Source organism: Mesoplodon mirus, assembly GCF_964341445.2.
Source record: "Mesoplodon mirus genome assembly, chromosome: 7".
NCBI classification, from domain to species: Eukaryota; Metazoa; Chordata; class Mammalia; order Artiodactyla; family Ziphiidae; genus Mesoplodon; species Mesoplodon mirus.
In genome coordinates, this window is record NC_138983.1 from 8,573,965 (window position 1) to 8,590,993 (window position 17,029).

Sequence of the window (17,029 nt, forward strand, 5' to 3'; positions counted from 1 at the left end):
CTAAAGGAAGTCCACCTGATGAACTGATTTTCATAATGTAATTAAAACACAATGCCAGACCTCCCCCCCAACCAAAAAAACCTAACAAAGAATAAAAAAAAGAAAAAATGAGAAAAATAAAAGAATAAAGAGAAAGGGAAAATGAGAAAAAGAAGAAAAATTAGGGAATAAAGAGAAAAAACAGGGGAAATAAACCACAGACAAAACAACAACAACAACAAAACCTCACAAGGCCAATGCTATATGTATTAGAAGGAAATAAGCTCACTCGGGTCAAAGTCTCTGAGGCCCAGGCAGGGATTATTACAAGGGCTGGGAACTGCAAACAAGGGCTCCCTATGAAGTCATCACAGGTAACCAGCCCAAGACTGAGGACAATCAACTCAGGTTTTGTCTACAACAAAGGTTTTCTCACTTTTCGGTCTCAAGAACTCTTCACACTCTTAAAAAATTTATCAAGGACTACAAAGATCTTTTGTTTATGTGCGTCATAGATATCAACAGTTACCTTATTAGAAATTGAAACTGATAATTTTTAAAATTATTTTTATTCATTCAAAATAACAATAAACCTATTACCTGTTTACACAACTAACCCATTTTTTAAACGAAGAAACTATTTCCAAAACAAAATGAAATTTGCAACAAGAGTTACATGTTTTATATTCTTGTACATCTCTTTAATGTCTAGCTTAATGGAAGAGGGCCAACTTCTCATATCTGCTTCTGTATTCAGTGTGTTTCCACATGCTGTTCTGGTTGAAAGATATAAAGAAAATCTCATTTCACACAGATGTGTAGTTGGAAAATGGAGTTTAATAGCCTTTCAAATATTGAGGATTTTCTTCTTTGATACTAGACCAAAACTCCACAAGTAGTAGTTCTTAAAGACTAGTTGCAACGTGCAATCTGAAATGTTATCAATGAAACTTTTGTGTACTTTTACATTAAAATCCACTGGTCATCCTGTGCTTTGAATGGCTCTTTTACCCACTGACAATCTAGGAAACATTCCTTCACCAAATTATGCAGAATTTCCAAATACTGGCATTTCATACAACATCAAAAAAATCACATTCCATCAATCTTATCACCGATCTCATCAAAAAAATTCTGACAAATACAAGTTTTCCAAAATTCTAAATTTTGCTTGAAAACTTGAATTTTATCACTGGCAATGGTGACAGGCTTTGTTCAATTTCAATAAAACGTCCACTAAATACTGCAGTATGAACAACTGTAGTTTGTCCATCAACTGTTATTTCAAGTAAAAATGATGATCCATGTAGATGGTTCGGCTCCAACACACAAGTGCATTTTCTCCAGACAGCTGGACTACGGTATACAGCAGCAATGCTCCATGAATGCTTGGCATTTCTTCACTTGGGACATCAAAGACCTTTATTATTGGAGGGTTGAGATTTAATTAAAAACATAATAATTTTTAGTGCTTCATCCAAGGCATTCTTCAGTGAAAGTGGCCTTTTTTTAAACCACAAGTGTGTAGCAGGAAGGTCCATGACTGCGACCACCAGCACTTCCGTGCCGCCGCCCTGACTCATGTTATGGCACCAGCAGTCTTCTCCGTCACCGCTTCTGCACCAACAGTGTGAATGGAAATGCAGTTGTTCCAGGAGAAACCATGAGGAGCCGGAAAAGTTATTCGGGGCCTCCCCGGCGGCGCAGTGGTTGGGAGTCCGCCTGCCGGTGCAGGGGACGCGGGTTCGTGCCCCGGTCTGGGAAGATCCCACATGCCGCGGAGCGGCTGGGCCCGTGAGCCATGGCCGCTGAGCCTGTGCGTCCGGAGCCTGTGCTCCGCAGCGGGAGGGGCCACGGCAGTGAGGGGCCCGCGTACCGCAAAAAAAAAAAAAAAAAAAAAGTTATTCAACCCTATGCGTATTTATCACAACTTGTGTTTGTTGTTGAGCATCCACATAAAAGAAAATATTTTTTGAAGCGTACCTGGTGCTGATACAACTTGAGCCATGTCTATAAATCTGCTCATTTGTAAGGTGAAAGTAAAATTTTATAAATAAGATATTACCTCAGTCTTCATGTTTGCAGCTAAATCTTTAACTTGACAAGTCACGGTAACATGTGAAGTGGCACCACCCTGAACTTTACTGACTGTTCATTCAGTGGGCATTCAGGAACGTCAGCTGTTCAAAACGTCACTAGTCTCTCTATTGAGTGGGCTATTCCAGCCAAAGCAATAACTCATCCTGTAAGAGGCTTCAGTGACTTTGTCATTTCTAGGTGGAAAAGCTGGAAAAAATTTTGGCTTTTAAAGAGACCATGGTGTGTATGCTTAAAACACGTAATTCCTTCTTCTTTAAACTCTGACTGATTGGTCTTGAAATGATGCTTCAACTTAACTGGCACCCTAACACTACATGAAAACACTCTGTTGCATAAGATACAATAAAGTACATTTTTTGCATCTATAAAGCTGAGAAGGTAACTTTCATTATGATTTTCACTTCTTTTTTTTTTTCAGTTCTTGTCTACAGTTTCGCCCAGTTTCTTCAGAGTAGATCCCTCCCTTTCACTTGTTGGTATGTCCAGTTGCAGTAAACAGAGCTGGCAGCTACGTTGAGAAAGCAAGACTTCCAACCTCCCTTTTTTAAGCCAACAATTAATCCTTAAATATAAGAGAAATACTATAAATTTTCTTCTATTTTAGAATAAAACAGAATTAAGTGCTAAAATAAACTATAAATAAAAATTTAAAAATTATTAGTTTTCCCAAAAGTTTTTACAAGTAAGTGTTGCAGGTTGTACTTCTTGTGTTTCTTCAAAGGTGAAGGAAAATGCTGGGATTTAAAAATAACTACTTATTGGGGCTTCCCTGGTGGCGCAGTGGTTGCGAATCTGCCTGCTAATGCAGGGGACACGGGTTTGAGCCCTGGTCTGGGAGGATCCCACATGCCGCGGAGCAACTAGGCCTGTGAGCCACAACTACTGAGCCTGCGTGTCTGGAGCCTGTGCTCCGCAACAAGAGAGGCCATGACAGTGAGAGGCCCGCGCACCGCGATGAAGAGTGGCCCCCGCTCGCCACAACTAGAGAAAGCCCTTGCACAGAAACGAAGACCCAACACAGCCAAAAATAAATTAATTAATAAACTCCTACCCCCAACATCTAAAAAATAAATAAATAAATAAAATAACTACTTATTGTACAACAATGAGGTTTACAGAGATTAGCAGGTATAACCGAAGAAAACTAGTAAGAGTACAGGAGAAGTACTGAGAACAAATCGAGTTCATCACTGAAAACTTCCATATTTTTTTTATAAATTTATTTTTATTTATATTATTTATTTTTGGCTGCATTGGGTCTTTGTTGCTGCACACGGGCTTCCTCTAGTTGTGGCGAGCGGGGGCTACTCTTTGTTGTGGTGCGGGGGCTTCTCATTGCAGTGGCTTCTCTCGTTGCGGAGCATGGGCTCTAGGTGTGTGGGCTTCAGTAGTTGTGGCACACAGGCTCAGTAGTTGTGGCTCTTGGGCTCTAGAGCGCAGGCTCAGTAGTTGTGACACATGGGCTTAGTTGCTCCGCGGCATGTGGGATGTTCCCAGACCAGGGCTCGAACCTGTGTCCCCTGCATTGGCAGGCAGATTCTTAACCACTGCGCCACCAGGGAAGTCCCAGAAAACTTCCATATTTATGCCTTAAAGTACTACCTTAAAAATTCTAGCAAACACAAAAATAAAGAAGTACACATTCCACTGGCCAAGAGTGATGACGTCAACACACATCATTTAGCCTCTGGAAAACTCCACTGTACACTGGTGAGAGAATGAGAGTGAAATAGGCAAATACTGCATTAATGTTACAGTGAAAATTATTTTGACTTTGTATAGCACCAAACAGGTCTTAGGGACCCCAAGGGTCCCCAGACTACACTTTGAGAACCAAGTTCAATATTGTGCTACCAAAATTAGTAAATGCCTCCCCAGATCTCTCCCAAGACAGGATCTAGAGTTATGGCATACCTGATTGGTCAGAGGAAACAGCCTAGAACTAGCTTAGACCCTGTCACCAGGGAAACTGGGATGCCATCCCTAATAAGTTGTCAAGTTGCCAAGCCTGGATTTACTGAGGAACGTGGCTCCAGAGACACAAAAATAAAATGTTTTCTAAAGCAGTGAGTCCTTAACTTTACAGAAATCAGAGGAATAGGAGAAAGAAAGGACTGGGTGGTTCTGGGATTTTATACATGAAGGCGATCTCAGACTAGCAAAATTCCTCTCCTGAGCCATGCCACAAAAGAGGCATACAGGGCTTCCCTGGTGGCGCAGTGGTTAAGAATCCGCCTGCCAACGTAGGGGACACGGGTTCGAGCCCTGGTCCAGGAAGATCCCACACGTCACGGAGCAACTAAGCCCGTGTGCCACAACTACTGAGCCTGTGCCCTAGAGCCCGCAAGCCACAACTACTGGGCCCGCGGGGCTACAGCCCATGCTCCGCAACAAGAGAAGCCACCGCAATGAGAAGCCCGCCCACCACAACAAAGAGTAGCCCTCACTTGACGCAATTTCAGGAAGCCCGCGCGCATCAACGAAGACCCAATGCAGCCAAAAATCAATCAATCAATCAATAATTTTAGAAGTTCCCTTGAAGGAAAAAAAAAAAAAAAAAAAGAGGCATACAGGCGTACAACCAGGTAAGGCAGTGGTACATGGAGATGAAAACCCAAGATGGACAGTGAAAAGGAAGGAACAGAGTTCAAAGAAACCAAACAGAAAAAAAAAAGGAAGTGAGACACAAGTCAGCAGAGGGGTCAAAAGGAAGAGGAAAACGCACTGACAGAAACATTCCCTGATGAGCTCTGCGGCGACACTGTTACCTTTCTCCCTGGCCACAGTGGCAGTGTGAAAAAAACTGAGCAACTTACTTGCTGTTCTGATAAGGCATTCAGGCTCTAGAAGTGGCAAGCAAGGAACATCAACAGGAGCCAACTGAGACTAAAATCTCGGCCCAAGATTCAAAGTCCACAAATCCACAGGAGCTGCTGAGAAATGACTATCACTCTCCCTCCCAGGCCTCACAAAGGGGAGGCTTTCTTTTCACTTCAGAAAAGCCAACAAAGGTAACAAGAATCTGCCCTTGAAGGCCCCTCTGCTAGTGAAAAAGGAACCTAAAATCATCAGCTGCTAAGTTCCCATGTGGTCTTTAAGAGAAACAGGGAGCTTTCTCCTGTTGCCAAAGGGTAAATACTGCACGTGAATAAAGGAACACAATGAAAGAGATCCTGGCACTAGGTGGGGCCTCCTCTAACACCCGGATCCCAGCAGCTCAGAAAAGCCCATGCTCCAGAAACTTTGGATTTGGCCTTCCAGCCAATGAAGAGACTGCACATCCACCACCATCACCACCACCACCATTCACACCACAGAAATAACGGGCAGGCAGAGGGTGGTGTGTGTTTATTTTCCCCTTTAATCAATAAAGTTGCCTAATATTGATATCTTGTAAATAAACGAAGTATCATTTTTTAAAAAGTGCTTTCAAAAGTACATAAACGTCTCCAACAGCATCCTATTTTCTTTTAGGTATCTGATTTAAAAAGAAAACTAAAATAAACAAACAAATTAAAAAACCCAGAAATGCTAGGAAAAGCACCTATGGAACCCCAATGGCTGGAAGAGGCCAAGGTTCTTCCAGTCATTACAGAGACATTCCAAATTATGTCCCTTATACTGACCTGGAGCTGTGTGGCGCTCAGAGAAAATTCACTAAGTGGCTCAACGGAAACAACGATGACGACAATTATCACGTCCTGCCAGCACTATTGTAAGTGTTTATATTCATTAACTCTTTTAATGCTCACAACAACTGTATCTCTAAGATGGGTATTATTATTACTCCTTTTTCTTTACAGGCCTAGAGGGATAAAATAAGCCCAAGGTCACAGCAGGGGCTGACCCAAGATTCCAATACAGGGATCTCCTTTCAACTCTGCCATGAGCTCAACTCAATCAGAATGCTAATGCTAGACCAAGAGGGCCTAAGGGACCCCACTTCCTGTGACTGGAGAACCAGTAATTCAAACTCTTTTGGGCAAAACCAAAGCAACAAGCCAAAAATGCTCCCAGTGCTATGTGCAAAGGCAGTCAGAAGATGGCCATCTGCGGAGAGGAGGTGAGGGAGTGATGGGGTAAGGGAAAACCAGCAGACACTCGGGTCTAAAGAAGGTGAAGGAAAAAGGGGGCCACCCTGCATATAGAATATGAGTAACCAAAACAAAACCTTCAGTAAAATGGTCCTCAGGAGAAGCAACGAGTAAACCATTGTAGCAGCAACAAGGACATAAGCTAGAGCTCTGCCTGCAGGTAGCTGCACTCATTAATCACCAAGCCTTTGGACTTGGGAGCTTTCTGCTTAGTGGGAGACTGAGAAGACAATCCTGGTACATCAGCAGCACCTGCAGTCTAGTCGCAGGGCTCAGGATCCTGCTATGTCCCCTCCCTGAGAAAGATTCCCTACTGTGCTCAGGAAGTGCCAGCACGTGGTGGCCGAAGGCTCCCACCTTTCCTACAGGTACCTTGATCAGGGACCCTCAAACTGTTCCCCATGGCTGAAGTACCTGTTGAACTGCCAAAGATCAGAAACTATTCTCTCTCCTTTTTCTTCTCCAGCGGGTCTGGACAGACAGTACCTATGTACCGATCCAAAAGGTCTGGGGTCTGGTTGGATTTAGCAGCCAGATCACGACAGCCAGGAGTCAGCAGTCCGACTCCCTTCCAGAGCCACACGTGGGGAGCCAAGCACAGACCTCCTGGCCAGGCGAAGGGCCTTTTGCCAAGCTGTGAACTGCAAAGAAAAGGAGCTCTATCTTAGAGCTTCCAGTGAAAGGTGTGTAAGACCAAGCTGCTTTGAGTAGCATGAGGTGTGGAGAAAGCCCACTCACGGGAGAGGCCCAGCTCAGAGACCCATTCAGAATTAGGAGGGAAGGTGGTTGTTTACAGACCTCCTCCAAACTCATGCCTCAATGAGCAGAGCCCCAGAAGAGGCAGACCTTTGTATTGCCAATTTCCCAAAGAGCACAGAGGAAAAGAGGCCGAGGCGGCTCAAAACTAGCTTGACTGGTTCTACAGAGAAGCCGCTGGTCTGCTCCGCCTTCCTTATGTTAAAAAGAAAAAGGTGGCTTGGAGCCAGTCGTTGAAACACCCCCCACCCCCCACCCCCCACCCCCACTTCACTGTCCCACAGGATCCACCTAGCCACCAAGACCAGTGTCCATCTCACCCTCCCTCCTACCTACTTGTGATTCTATGACTTCATAAGCCTAAAATCAACCATTTGCTGCACAAGAGGAAATATATTTGTTTTTTGCCCTTTTCCAATGAGAAGGAATAAATGAAAGTAAGGGGGAATGAGTGCCAACCCAAAGACAGACATCTGTGGAAAGAACTCCCCACAGGGACCAAAAAAACTTCAAACACTCTAGACAAAACGGACATTCAGATGAAGGGATCTAGCCTATTTATACCCGGCAAAGGAGAAGCAGGTCGAGTGGGCCAGAGAAGGCCCTGGGACCCCTCCTCCTCTGAGAGAGAACTGGAAGCCAAGGAGGCCAGATGTTCTCTTGGTGCTTTTTCAGAACCAGATGTACCATCTCAAAGTCTAAGAAACAGCAAAGACATTCAATAGCCCGCACTAAAAGGGCTGTAGCGGGGTAGTGACGCTCTGCTCCGAGAGCTGGAACTTTCAGAGTTAACACGGCGATAGACAGCCTCTTCCCATGCCACAGGTGGGAAATGGGTGGTTTCCTCCCCCACTAGGTTTGTAAAGCCTTACTCTTCCCTTTGCTGAGACAGAAGGGGAAAATGCATATATAACACTTCAGTGACTCACATCTGATGAAGGCTGGGAGAAAGCCTGGAGAATCCAAGCTTCAGGTGCAAAATGTACAAATACTGGAATCTACCATCAAGAAAAGGAAACCCAGCCACCTATCTGGTTTGTCATTTCGCTGAACTTCCGCTGAAGGAGGAAGGGCCAGGTTTAAACTCCACCCACCCTTTCCACAGCCCTCTCGATTTTTGCTTTGACGCAGGAAAGTGGCGAATGTGGCAGCGTCGCCATGGCTAAGAGAGAACCAAACCCTTTCCACGTCTCCTCCTAAAGCAGAGGCCTAGTGGTCAGTCTACAGCTTAACCCAGCTCAAGGAGCTGGGGCTGGACCTGGTTACTACAGGAAAGCCTCATCAGGCAGCCTCAGGGAAGGAAGGATGACCACCCTCCTTGTCCTTTCCATCTGCTGAGGTTACTTCATCCCAATCCATTAATGAGCTTCAAAGTGCTGCTGGGGAGAGTCCATTTAGCAGAGACGCTATCATGGGGCCAAGGGTGGCGCCCAGCCCCCACCTCACTTGTCGATAATGGGCCACAAGGTCCGACGCTTAGCTGCACTCTAGGCATAAAATATTCATTTAAGTCGACATAGTACATATGAAGAAAGTCATGGAAGCTCCTGGGAGAAGAGGAATGCCAGCCAGGTGGCTAAGTGCTCAATGGGAAAGAGTTCATGAAGGCATGGGTTAGTCCTGGTCAAATGCCCACTGAGAATTAGGCTGTTCTGTCCAAAGGGGAAGAAGTCTAGTCTGAGATGTTTTTGACTCCCAAGAGCTCTAACCATGCAAACCTCTCAGAAAATAAATTCTCAGTCTTTTCCTGCCTCACAGGCATCAACTCTATTTAAGACATCTATGCTGAAGAAAACTCAAGCCCAATCATTGGTCGCCATCCGAAAGATTCAGTTATCCCTGTGCAAACTTGATTTTAATCTGAAGCAGGCCGAATTTCAATGACTGCCTTGTATCCATCTGTTTAGCTACTTCCCAAAGTCCACAGACTAGAGAGAAATTATTACAATTTACTAGGTAGCTACCTTTACCAGGTTCAAAGGTTGTAGTATGGCAACTCTATGAACTCCAGGGGCTCCTAGAGCCCTTGGTCTAACAATACCTGTTTCGAGGGTGAAGCAGAAAGTAAGACTATATGGTCTGACATTCACCCACACCCCTGACCAGAAGGCAGAACCACCAAGAAGCCCCTGGCCAGGGTCAAAGGGCAGAGGTCGGAGTCAGCACCCAGAGCATGGGGCTTGCTGCACAGCCTGCAGGACAGGGAGTGAAAGGAGAGCGAACCGAGCTCTCTACAAGACAACACTAAAACCAGATTACTCAGTGAAACATTCAGCCAGAATCAACACTGGGATCCAAGGGATATGTGTGTTTGGAGTGGCTCAGTGGTTCTGTACAGGATTCTAAAAGCTAGATTTGCTCTCTCACCCACACTTCCAAACTCCTCTTCCCAGAATCATCTGAGAGAAGAAACAATGCCACTCACTCCTTGGAAGGACAACAGCAGCCCCCTCCCTTGCCCACTGCAGCAGAGGCAGAGGTGGGTGGGCAGTGAAAGCCTCTTGCTTTCTCTCAGGTGCTTTCCCTCAGGAGCCCTCTCTTGTGGTTCCTGAGGCCCAGAGGTGGGGCAGGTATGAAGCCAATGTAGGCCCTTGACCAGGTGTTACAGGAAGCTTTCGCCAGCGGCAGGTGGACTCTGCAAGTTGGACCCCTCTCCACTTGCCTATTACTGCTGCTGCTGGCTGGAAGACAAACAGTCATCTTGCTGATTGCTTTCACCACTGCCAAGCCTCCAGGCCAACAGAGCCATTTGGAAAAGTGAACAGAAAGCTCAGCTCTCAGATTAAGAATGCCCAAAACTACCAGCCCCAGGTCACAACCCTCTTTCTGCAAAAGGAAGAGTCTATGACTGTGAAAAAGCACATCTGCAATCAGGTGTCACAAAAATCACAATAAAGACAGGGCTTAACTTTCTTTTTATCTCCTACTTTCACTGTTAGAAGCAGAGTCGACAGCAAACAGGCAATCTCTCTGCAACACGAGGTTTATTTTTATGCTTCAACATTTTGTGTGTGTGTATGTCTGTTTAATTCAGATGTGATCAAAGAGCTCCTAGAAACAGCTTCTCATCAGCCACATGTTTTAAAGAAAGGGGGAGAGAAAGAGCAAGAGATTGGAGCTCAAAGACAACCAGCAGAGTTTGTTTACCTATTTTCTTGTGAAACCAATTAAAATAATTTAAATCTAAATAAGATAATAGAGAACCTTTGTTATTTTTTTAAATTTATTTTTGTTTTTTGCGGTACGCGGGCCTCCCACTGCTGTGGCCTCTCCTGTTGCGGAGCGCAGGCTCCAGACGCGCAGGCCCAGCGGCCATGGCTCACGGGCCCAGCCGCTCCGCGGCATGTGGGATCTTCCCGGACCGGGGCACGAACTCACGTCCCCTGCATCGGCAGGCGGACTCTCAACCACTGCGCCACCAGGGAAGCCCAGATAACAGAGGACCTTTGGGGGAAAGAAATCAAACCAACCAAATCCCTTGCTTTTTATTTCACAACATTAAGGCTTATGCAATGACCACTTTAGCTAGAATCGCAACAGGGCCAAGAAGAACTTTCTGGTCTCACCCAGTGGCATGATCTAGCCCAAAGGAGACCAGTGCTTCAGGCCTCTCTAGCCGTATGACCAGAGGAGCTGCTACTTGTCTTTTTTCTTGTTTTAAAAAATACTGCACCTGCCCGTTATGTTTTTCGAAATCCACACTTTTACTGGAATGAGACTTAATATCAAGTCAATGGTGCGGCTACCCTGAGAATGACAGAAGAACCAATGAAGCGGCTCAGGGGAACCTAAATCCATGGAGTGGAAACAGGATGAGTAATTCACAATTTGGAACAGGATGACAATGTATGCAGCCAGTGCTCTGGTCAGAGTTATCAAGGAGCAGCTTACGTTCCCAAACGGCTCACAGAGTTCTGCTATCACAACATCAGGAGGCGTGCACCGAGTTCCTACTATGCGCTCAGCATTATGTGAGGCTTGTAGGGAAGAGAGGAAATCAATGCACACATCACAAGAAAAAGACCAAGGCAAGAATACATTTACATGGAGTAAAGAGCACAAAGAAACCACATTGAGGCACTCTGTTACTCTACTTTGCTGAATACAATGCCCCCCACAGCTTTGCTGAGAGAGTAGGCACTCCACGCCACTCCCCAGACACCTGAGGGTGCCAGTCAGTCACTTGGCCTCCTCCTACCAGCTCAGAATCAACAGTCTGGGAAAGTCCTCTGGTTAAGCAGGGTTTACTTGCTAAACAAAGGCTGTGATAGGAAAAGGAATGGAACAGGCAACCTCAAGAGGGCCTCGAGAAAGTGGTTCCCAGTCAGGAGAGAAACAGCTGGCACTGGAGGGAAAGACTGTGAGATACAGACCGTGCTCCAGTTTCCAAACACCTCAGCCCCATACAGAACCAGCTGCCAAACCCGCTGATGAAATGGAAATCAACCATCACTCCCTCTCAACCCATTTCAACCCCAGAAGCAATCAGGCAATCCATCAGTAATGAAAGGGTCAACCACTGCAGAAAAACTTATCCAGAACTCCTCTTGAGTTCCTGACTGCCCAGATGACAGAGAGTGAGGGGGTAACAAAAGAGAAAAACATCAGAGAAATGAAAAGAGGGTAGATTTTTCAGAGAAAGGTGTTAATATGCAAGAGAATATAACAACAGTTCTACTGCACTAAGGAGAAAGAAGGAAACAAGATGAAAACATAAATAATGTAGTGAGGGAGAAGGATGCAAAAAGCACTTCAAGCCCCACAGGAGAAGAGCTCTTTTTTCAGGTCAAGTTTTTTTGGCCTAGTAAAGTTCTCCACCAAGGTATGACAGGCAAGAGACTCTCCACAGAGCAGGCAGCAAGGGACACTAGAGATGGTGAAAGAAAGGGGAGGGGTGGAAAGTGGACGCCTCTCGGCTAAGAGGTGAGATGACACAGAAAAGGCTAAGGCTTGGGTGACAGATGATAGCAGTGATTGCCAGGATGAGGGGGAAGTGTGTAGCTCAAGAAACTAGCGTGCAAAATTCCTGGCCCGGGGGGTTACGAAGACTAGCCAATCACAAGGGGATGGATAGGGGCATATGCGGGAAAAATAAACATGATGTGAAGAAGGCAGGAAACTAATATGGAGATTAAAGGCAATCCTAATTAAGAGGCATAGTAAGTAAGATGGGGTGAGGGCAGAGAAACCAGAAGGCAACAAGCAAGGGGGAAGAAACTATGTAAAGTGACAGATCCAGGAGTGAAGAAACAAGAAAGCCTCACGGTTTGTGTTGCGGTGTAAGAGGACAGAAAAGCAAGGACGGGGATGCGGCAAGCCCTGGGAAAGGACCGAGCAACAGGTTGTGTAAATGAAGTGGGGCTGAAATACTGAGTGTCTTTCCCTCGGTAGGAAGAGCCCAGGGAGAAGGCTGGTACAGCACTCACAGTGAGAAACAGGAGGCCAAGACTCAGAAACCCAAACCCCAGAGGAAGAGACCGTGAGGGATCCAAAGACTCTGAAGGGAGTGAAGACTGGAACCCCAAAGACAACCTGTGGGAAAACTATGCGCATGACAGCTGTACGGGAAAACACGGAAGCAACAAATGCCAGCGCGAGGCACCAGGGAGCTCCTGGAGAAGAGAAGGGAAAGTGATGAGCAAAGAGTAGGCGAAAGATTTGGAAAGGTGATGAGGGTGGAGCTGGTGGGTTGCAAGCAAGAGGGAGAGCACAATCTGGAAAACTGCAAGAGGCAGGGTATAAAGCCGGGGAACTGGAAGGGGATAGGGATCGAGAACACACTCCGGGGCAAGGACCCTGAGGGTGATAACTGGGACTGGGAGAACCGGTGCGGGCGGAGGGGAGGCGAGGCTGGAGGGATGGAGGAAGAGGTGGACAACGACCTGGGGCAAATCGCAGGGTGCCAGTCGAGGAACAGGAGGGTGGCTGCTTTAAGCGTGGGTGGAGGAAGACCAGAAAGGTCCCCGAGAGAAAAAGGGAAGGGAAGAGGAAGCTGGGGAGGTAACACGGAAGAGCGCAGGAGGGCGGTGAGGGGAGAAGGCGGGGGGGTCGGCAGAAAGACAAGTGTACAGTTTGGAGTCTGGACGAGGTGGGTCCCAGGAGAGGACTCGGAAGGGAGATGTACGGGGCCAGGAGCCAGATGACAGGGCAGCCGAGGCTTACAGGATGGCAGCAGGGGCACGAGGGGAGCTGAGGAGGGAGGAGGCTCTGCAAGGGGCCCAGCCAGAGAATTCGGGGAGCCCTTAGGGCTCCTTACCTGCTCGGTGTCCCTCTCGTTCAGCGTGGGTAGGGGGGTCCGGGCGCTGGACATGGCGCCGGTATCTCAGGGGAGGGAACCGAGAAGCTCGGAGGAAGGGAGGGAAGGGAAGGCGCGGAGCCCGGCCGGGCGGGGCTTCTCACAGCAGGGGCACCCGCCGCATGGGCCCCGGCCGGGGGTGCGGGGAGGCCGGACTGCCGCTCACGCCAGCCCGGGGATGCGCCGCTCGGGCTAGGCCGCGCCGGCTCCGAGCGGCTCCGGACCGCACCCCCCCGACCCCCGGCTGGGCTGTGCCGCCTTTCGGCCGGGCCGCGCCGCTCCGCCTACTCTCTGCCGCCGCAGCCGGCCGCCTGCCTCGCTCCTCCCCTGCCCTCAGCGGCACTGCTCCGCGCCCGGCACACAGGCTGCCGCCGCCGGACCTGCTGCTCCCAACATGGCCGCCACCACCGCCGGCCCTCGGCTCTTTCCGCCGGCAGCGGCCGGAAACATCCGAAGCGGCTAGAAACGGGAGGGGGGCGCGCCTTCTCCTCCCGGCCACGGACTACTGGTGAATTCCGGAAACACCCGAAGAAGGTAATCCCGGGGACGCGCGCGCCTCCTCGATTCCGAAGACCAAGCTTCGGCTCTGTTTGCGGAAATCCACGAAGGGACTCCGGGTACTCCAGCCACGCCCACAGGCCTTTCCCCGCCCACTTCAAACTGGCTCTCGGCAGTTTCCGGAAACACCCGAAGCCACTCCGCTTGCCTTGAGCCGGCCCCGCCCGCGTCCCGCCCCGCCGCCGCCGGCGGTCGTCGGCCATTTCCGGCAACACCCGAGGCCGGGGGAGCCTCGGGACATTCCCACGGGTGGTACCCGAAGTCTGACTCTTCGTTTCTTTCCGTCAGTTTTCGGGTATTTTCAAACCTTGAACAGGGAACGTGGATCACGTGTGCGTGTTACCATTTGACTAAATAGAAAATAAGGCTGTTAGCTATCCCTGCTGTTGGCATCCTTTGGTTCTAAGGCAACTTCCTGTGTGTGTGTCCTTTCGTCTCTCAGCTAGCTCATTAAATACATCTCATTTATCATCCAGCCTGTCTATCAACATGTGTGTCACCTGTCAGATGCAGCGTTAGTCTATTACCTGTCTACCTACCGTTCATCACCTGCTGTCATCTATCTTGGCTTCTATTTATCTATCCATGCACCCCACATCTAGTCCACAGGGCTCCTCAAGGTCCCAGGCAAGCACCAGGTAAACGTCCTTGGCTCCCAGCTGCTGGAAGCTGCACAGATCTCCCCAGCCCTGCATTCCACCTCCAGCTGTGTGTAGTGAAAATGCTGTGTGATCTTGGAAAAATCACATAACATCTCTGTTTAGACTCCTCAACATCCTTATATTGACAGAATCCATGCCTTTGTTCCAGTGATGACATTCTAAATAACATCTTTGAATTTGTTACCTTCTTTTTCTTTCCGAAAAAGTCTTTTGCTTGTTCAAAATAGCACAAAACGGCATTGCACTATGACAATGAATCACACCAGTTCCCTTTTAACTATCCCTGGGAGGTAGAGCAGGAGGGACATTATCTTAATTCACATTTCAGTTATCCCTTCTAAGACAAGGAACTCATGGGAAAGAAAAGAGAAGCTGGTTGAAAATGAGGATTCCTCAGGATGGCACAAAGAATGGACACCTAGAGAGGCTCCTTTTCTTCTCTGGCCTCAGTTTCCCCATCAATGAATTGAGGTCATTAGATTCTTGAGCTCTGAGGTCCCTCTCATCTCTGGAGAGCCCCTGACTTTAACAGGAAGTCCATGTGGCAACCTGAGTTCACTCTTCACTTCCTCCTAGACTGTCTCACCAGGGAGGGGCAGTAGGCTGACTGGTCTGATTCCTCAGGCTCTAAGCGGCCCCCACCCATTGTATCCTGGACATGTTGAAAAACCACCACTCCCAAACCTACCCTAACTTCAACAGCAGATAAGGTAGGCAGAAGCCAGAGTCCCCACAAGAGCCAGAGACCAAGCTCAAGTAACAAGTTCCCAAAGGTACAGGAGGAGAGAGGCCCAAGGGCTTGTGGGGAAAGAGTGCTGGTTGGACCTCTGACACTTGACTTCCAACTCCAGCTACAGCTTATTGAGCAGAGCCCTTGGCTAAGTCAACCAGAGAAATAGGCAGCCAGACAGAAGCAATGAGAGGATGGTATGAACATACTTCCTAAGGCAACAGGTATGACCTACAGTCCTAGTAAATGCTCGGGACTCCATGACAGCTCCTCATGCCCCACCTCAGCTCCATTCAAGCATCCAGCCCTTGAGGAAGAAGTTGGTGAAGGAACACAGAAGGAGGTGAGAGGGAAAAAAGAGGAAGAGGTGAAGCCAGAGGACATTCCCCGATCCCAAATTCATCCGGAAAAATCCATGAGAATGATGTGCCCTCTGGTGGCCAAAGGGAGACTCACTGTTGATTCCAGTGCCCCGTGTAACCTCCAAGGCTTGGGTCCCTGGAATAAGGGAAAAGGGGAGGGGGTTGGAGGAGTAAAGGAAGGTGCACTCAGGGGTCTTCCCTGGCCCCTGTCTAAGCAAACTTGACTAAGCAAACTCTACATCCTCCATGCTTCTACTCACTGAAGTTCTCATCCCTGCACTCTGCCCCTTAGCCCCTGCCTCCATCCTACCTGTTCTCTCCTCTTCCTCATAAGGCTGTCTAACAGGTCTCCCTGCCTAGAGTCCCTCCAACCTGCCCCACCAGCCATGCCAGAATAATCTTCCTAAATTCCAGCTCCAGTTACATCTCTGCCCTGCTAGAAGGCTCTCACCAGCTCCCTTGTGGGTTAGGCAGGCTGATTTCATGGGCCTATGACCTGTGCAGTCACATGAAGCCCCACACTTAAGAAGGGCCTTGAGCTTGATTTAATGCTCTACTGTCACCCCTCTTGAGATTTTTACCAAGGGGGCCCTGCATTTTCATTTTGCACTGGGCCCCACAAATTTTGTACCTGGTCCTGGTGGTAGGAAAAGACTTTGGCCTGCACTGAAATCTTTGCACAGTCTGGCCTCAACTTACCTTGTGAATATCCTCTCCAACTAGGTATCACTGGTTGACACCTCCCTGCAATTCGTGCCCTGCCACCAAGCTCTCTCACCTTCATGCTTCTGTTCAGGCTGATCAATTGCCTGTCACCTACCTCACCTGGAATTCTAGATGTCCTTCAAGATCCAGTTCAAATATTGTCTTCTCATACCCACCTAGTCCTCTTCAAAAATTAATTATTACCACACATTTACCTCTCTCTAATCTGCAAATTCATTCATTCATAAATCTTTATTGAGCATCTACTATGTGCAAGGCACTGTTCTAAGCTCTTCAGATATATCAGTGAACAAAAGGTCTCTGCCGTTGGGGAACTTACATCTCGACTGGGGAAAGACAGACAACAAACATAATACATGATAGTAAATATTAAGTGCCATGGGAAAAAACTAGTCAGCTAAGGGGGATCAGGATTGCAAAAGTGAGGTGAAGGGATGGAAAACAAGTTGCAGTATTAGGGTGGTCAGTGCAGGCTTCACTGAGAAGTTGACACTTGAGCAAAGACTTGAAGGAGATGAGGGAGTGAACTCTGCCGCTGTCTGGGGGAAGAGCATTCTAGGCAGAGGGTGTGGCCAGTACAAAGGCCGTGAGGCAGGTGCGGGCCTGGCTGTTTGAGAGTGTGGGGGTAAACAGTAGGAGAAGAGGGCAGAAAGGTGATGTGGAGCCAGGTCTGGTGGGCCACTGCTTTAGCTTTTTCTTGTAGTGAGGTGGGGAGCCACTGTAGTGACATGACCTGACTGGCTGCTAGGTTGAGAATAGAGAGAAGG

The 17,029-nt window shown here is 48.0% G+C and overlaps 1 protein-coding gene across 12 annotated transcripts in view; it reads right to left on the reverse strand.

Annotated features, from left to right (window-relative positions):
• The window catches only part of MARK2 (microtubule affinity regulating kinase 2), a 58,911-nt gene extending 45,002 nt beyond the window's left edge, over positions 1 to 13,909 (reverse strand). For 4 of the 12 annotated variants that reach the window (XM_082627066.1, XM_082627061.1, XM_082627060.1 and 1 more), the window contains exon 1: positions 13,186 to 13,904. In XM_082627066.1, coding sequence (XP_082483192.1) covers positions 13,186 to 13,239 — 54 coding nt within the window. In that variant the 5' untranslated portion in view covers positions 13,240 to 13,904. Of the gene's footprint in view, positions 1 to 13,185 lie in introns of all 12 variants that reach the window. The other 8 variants (XM_082627068.1, XM_082627058.1, XM_082627056.1 and 5 more) reach the window with 6 other exon arrangements.
• Positions 13,910 to 17,029: the final 3,120 nt, after the last annotated feature.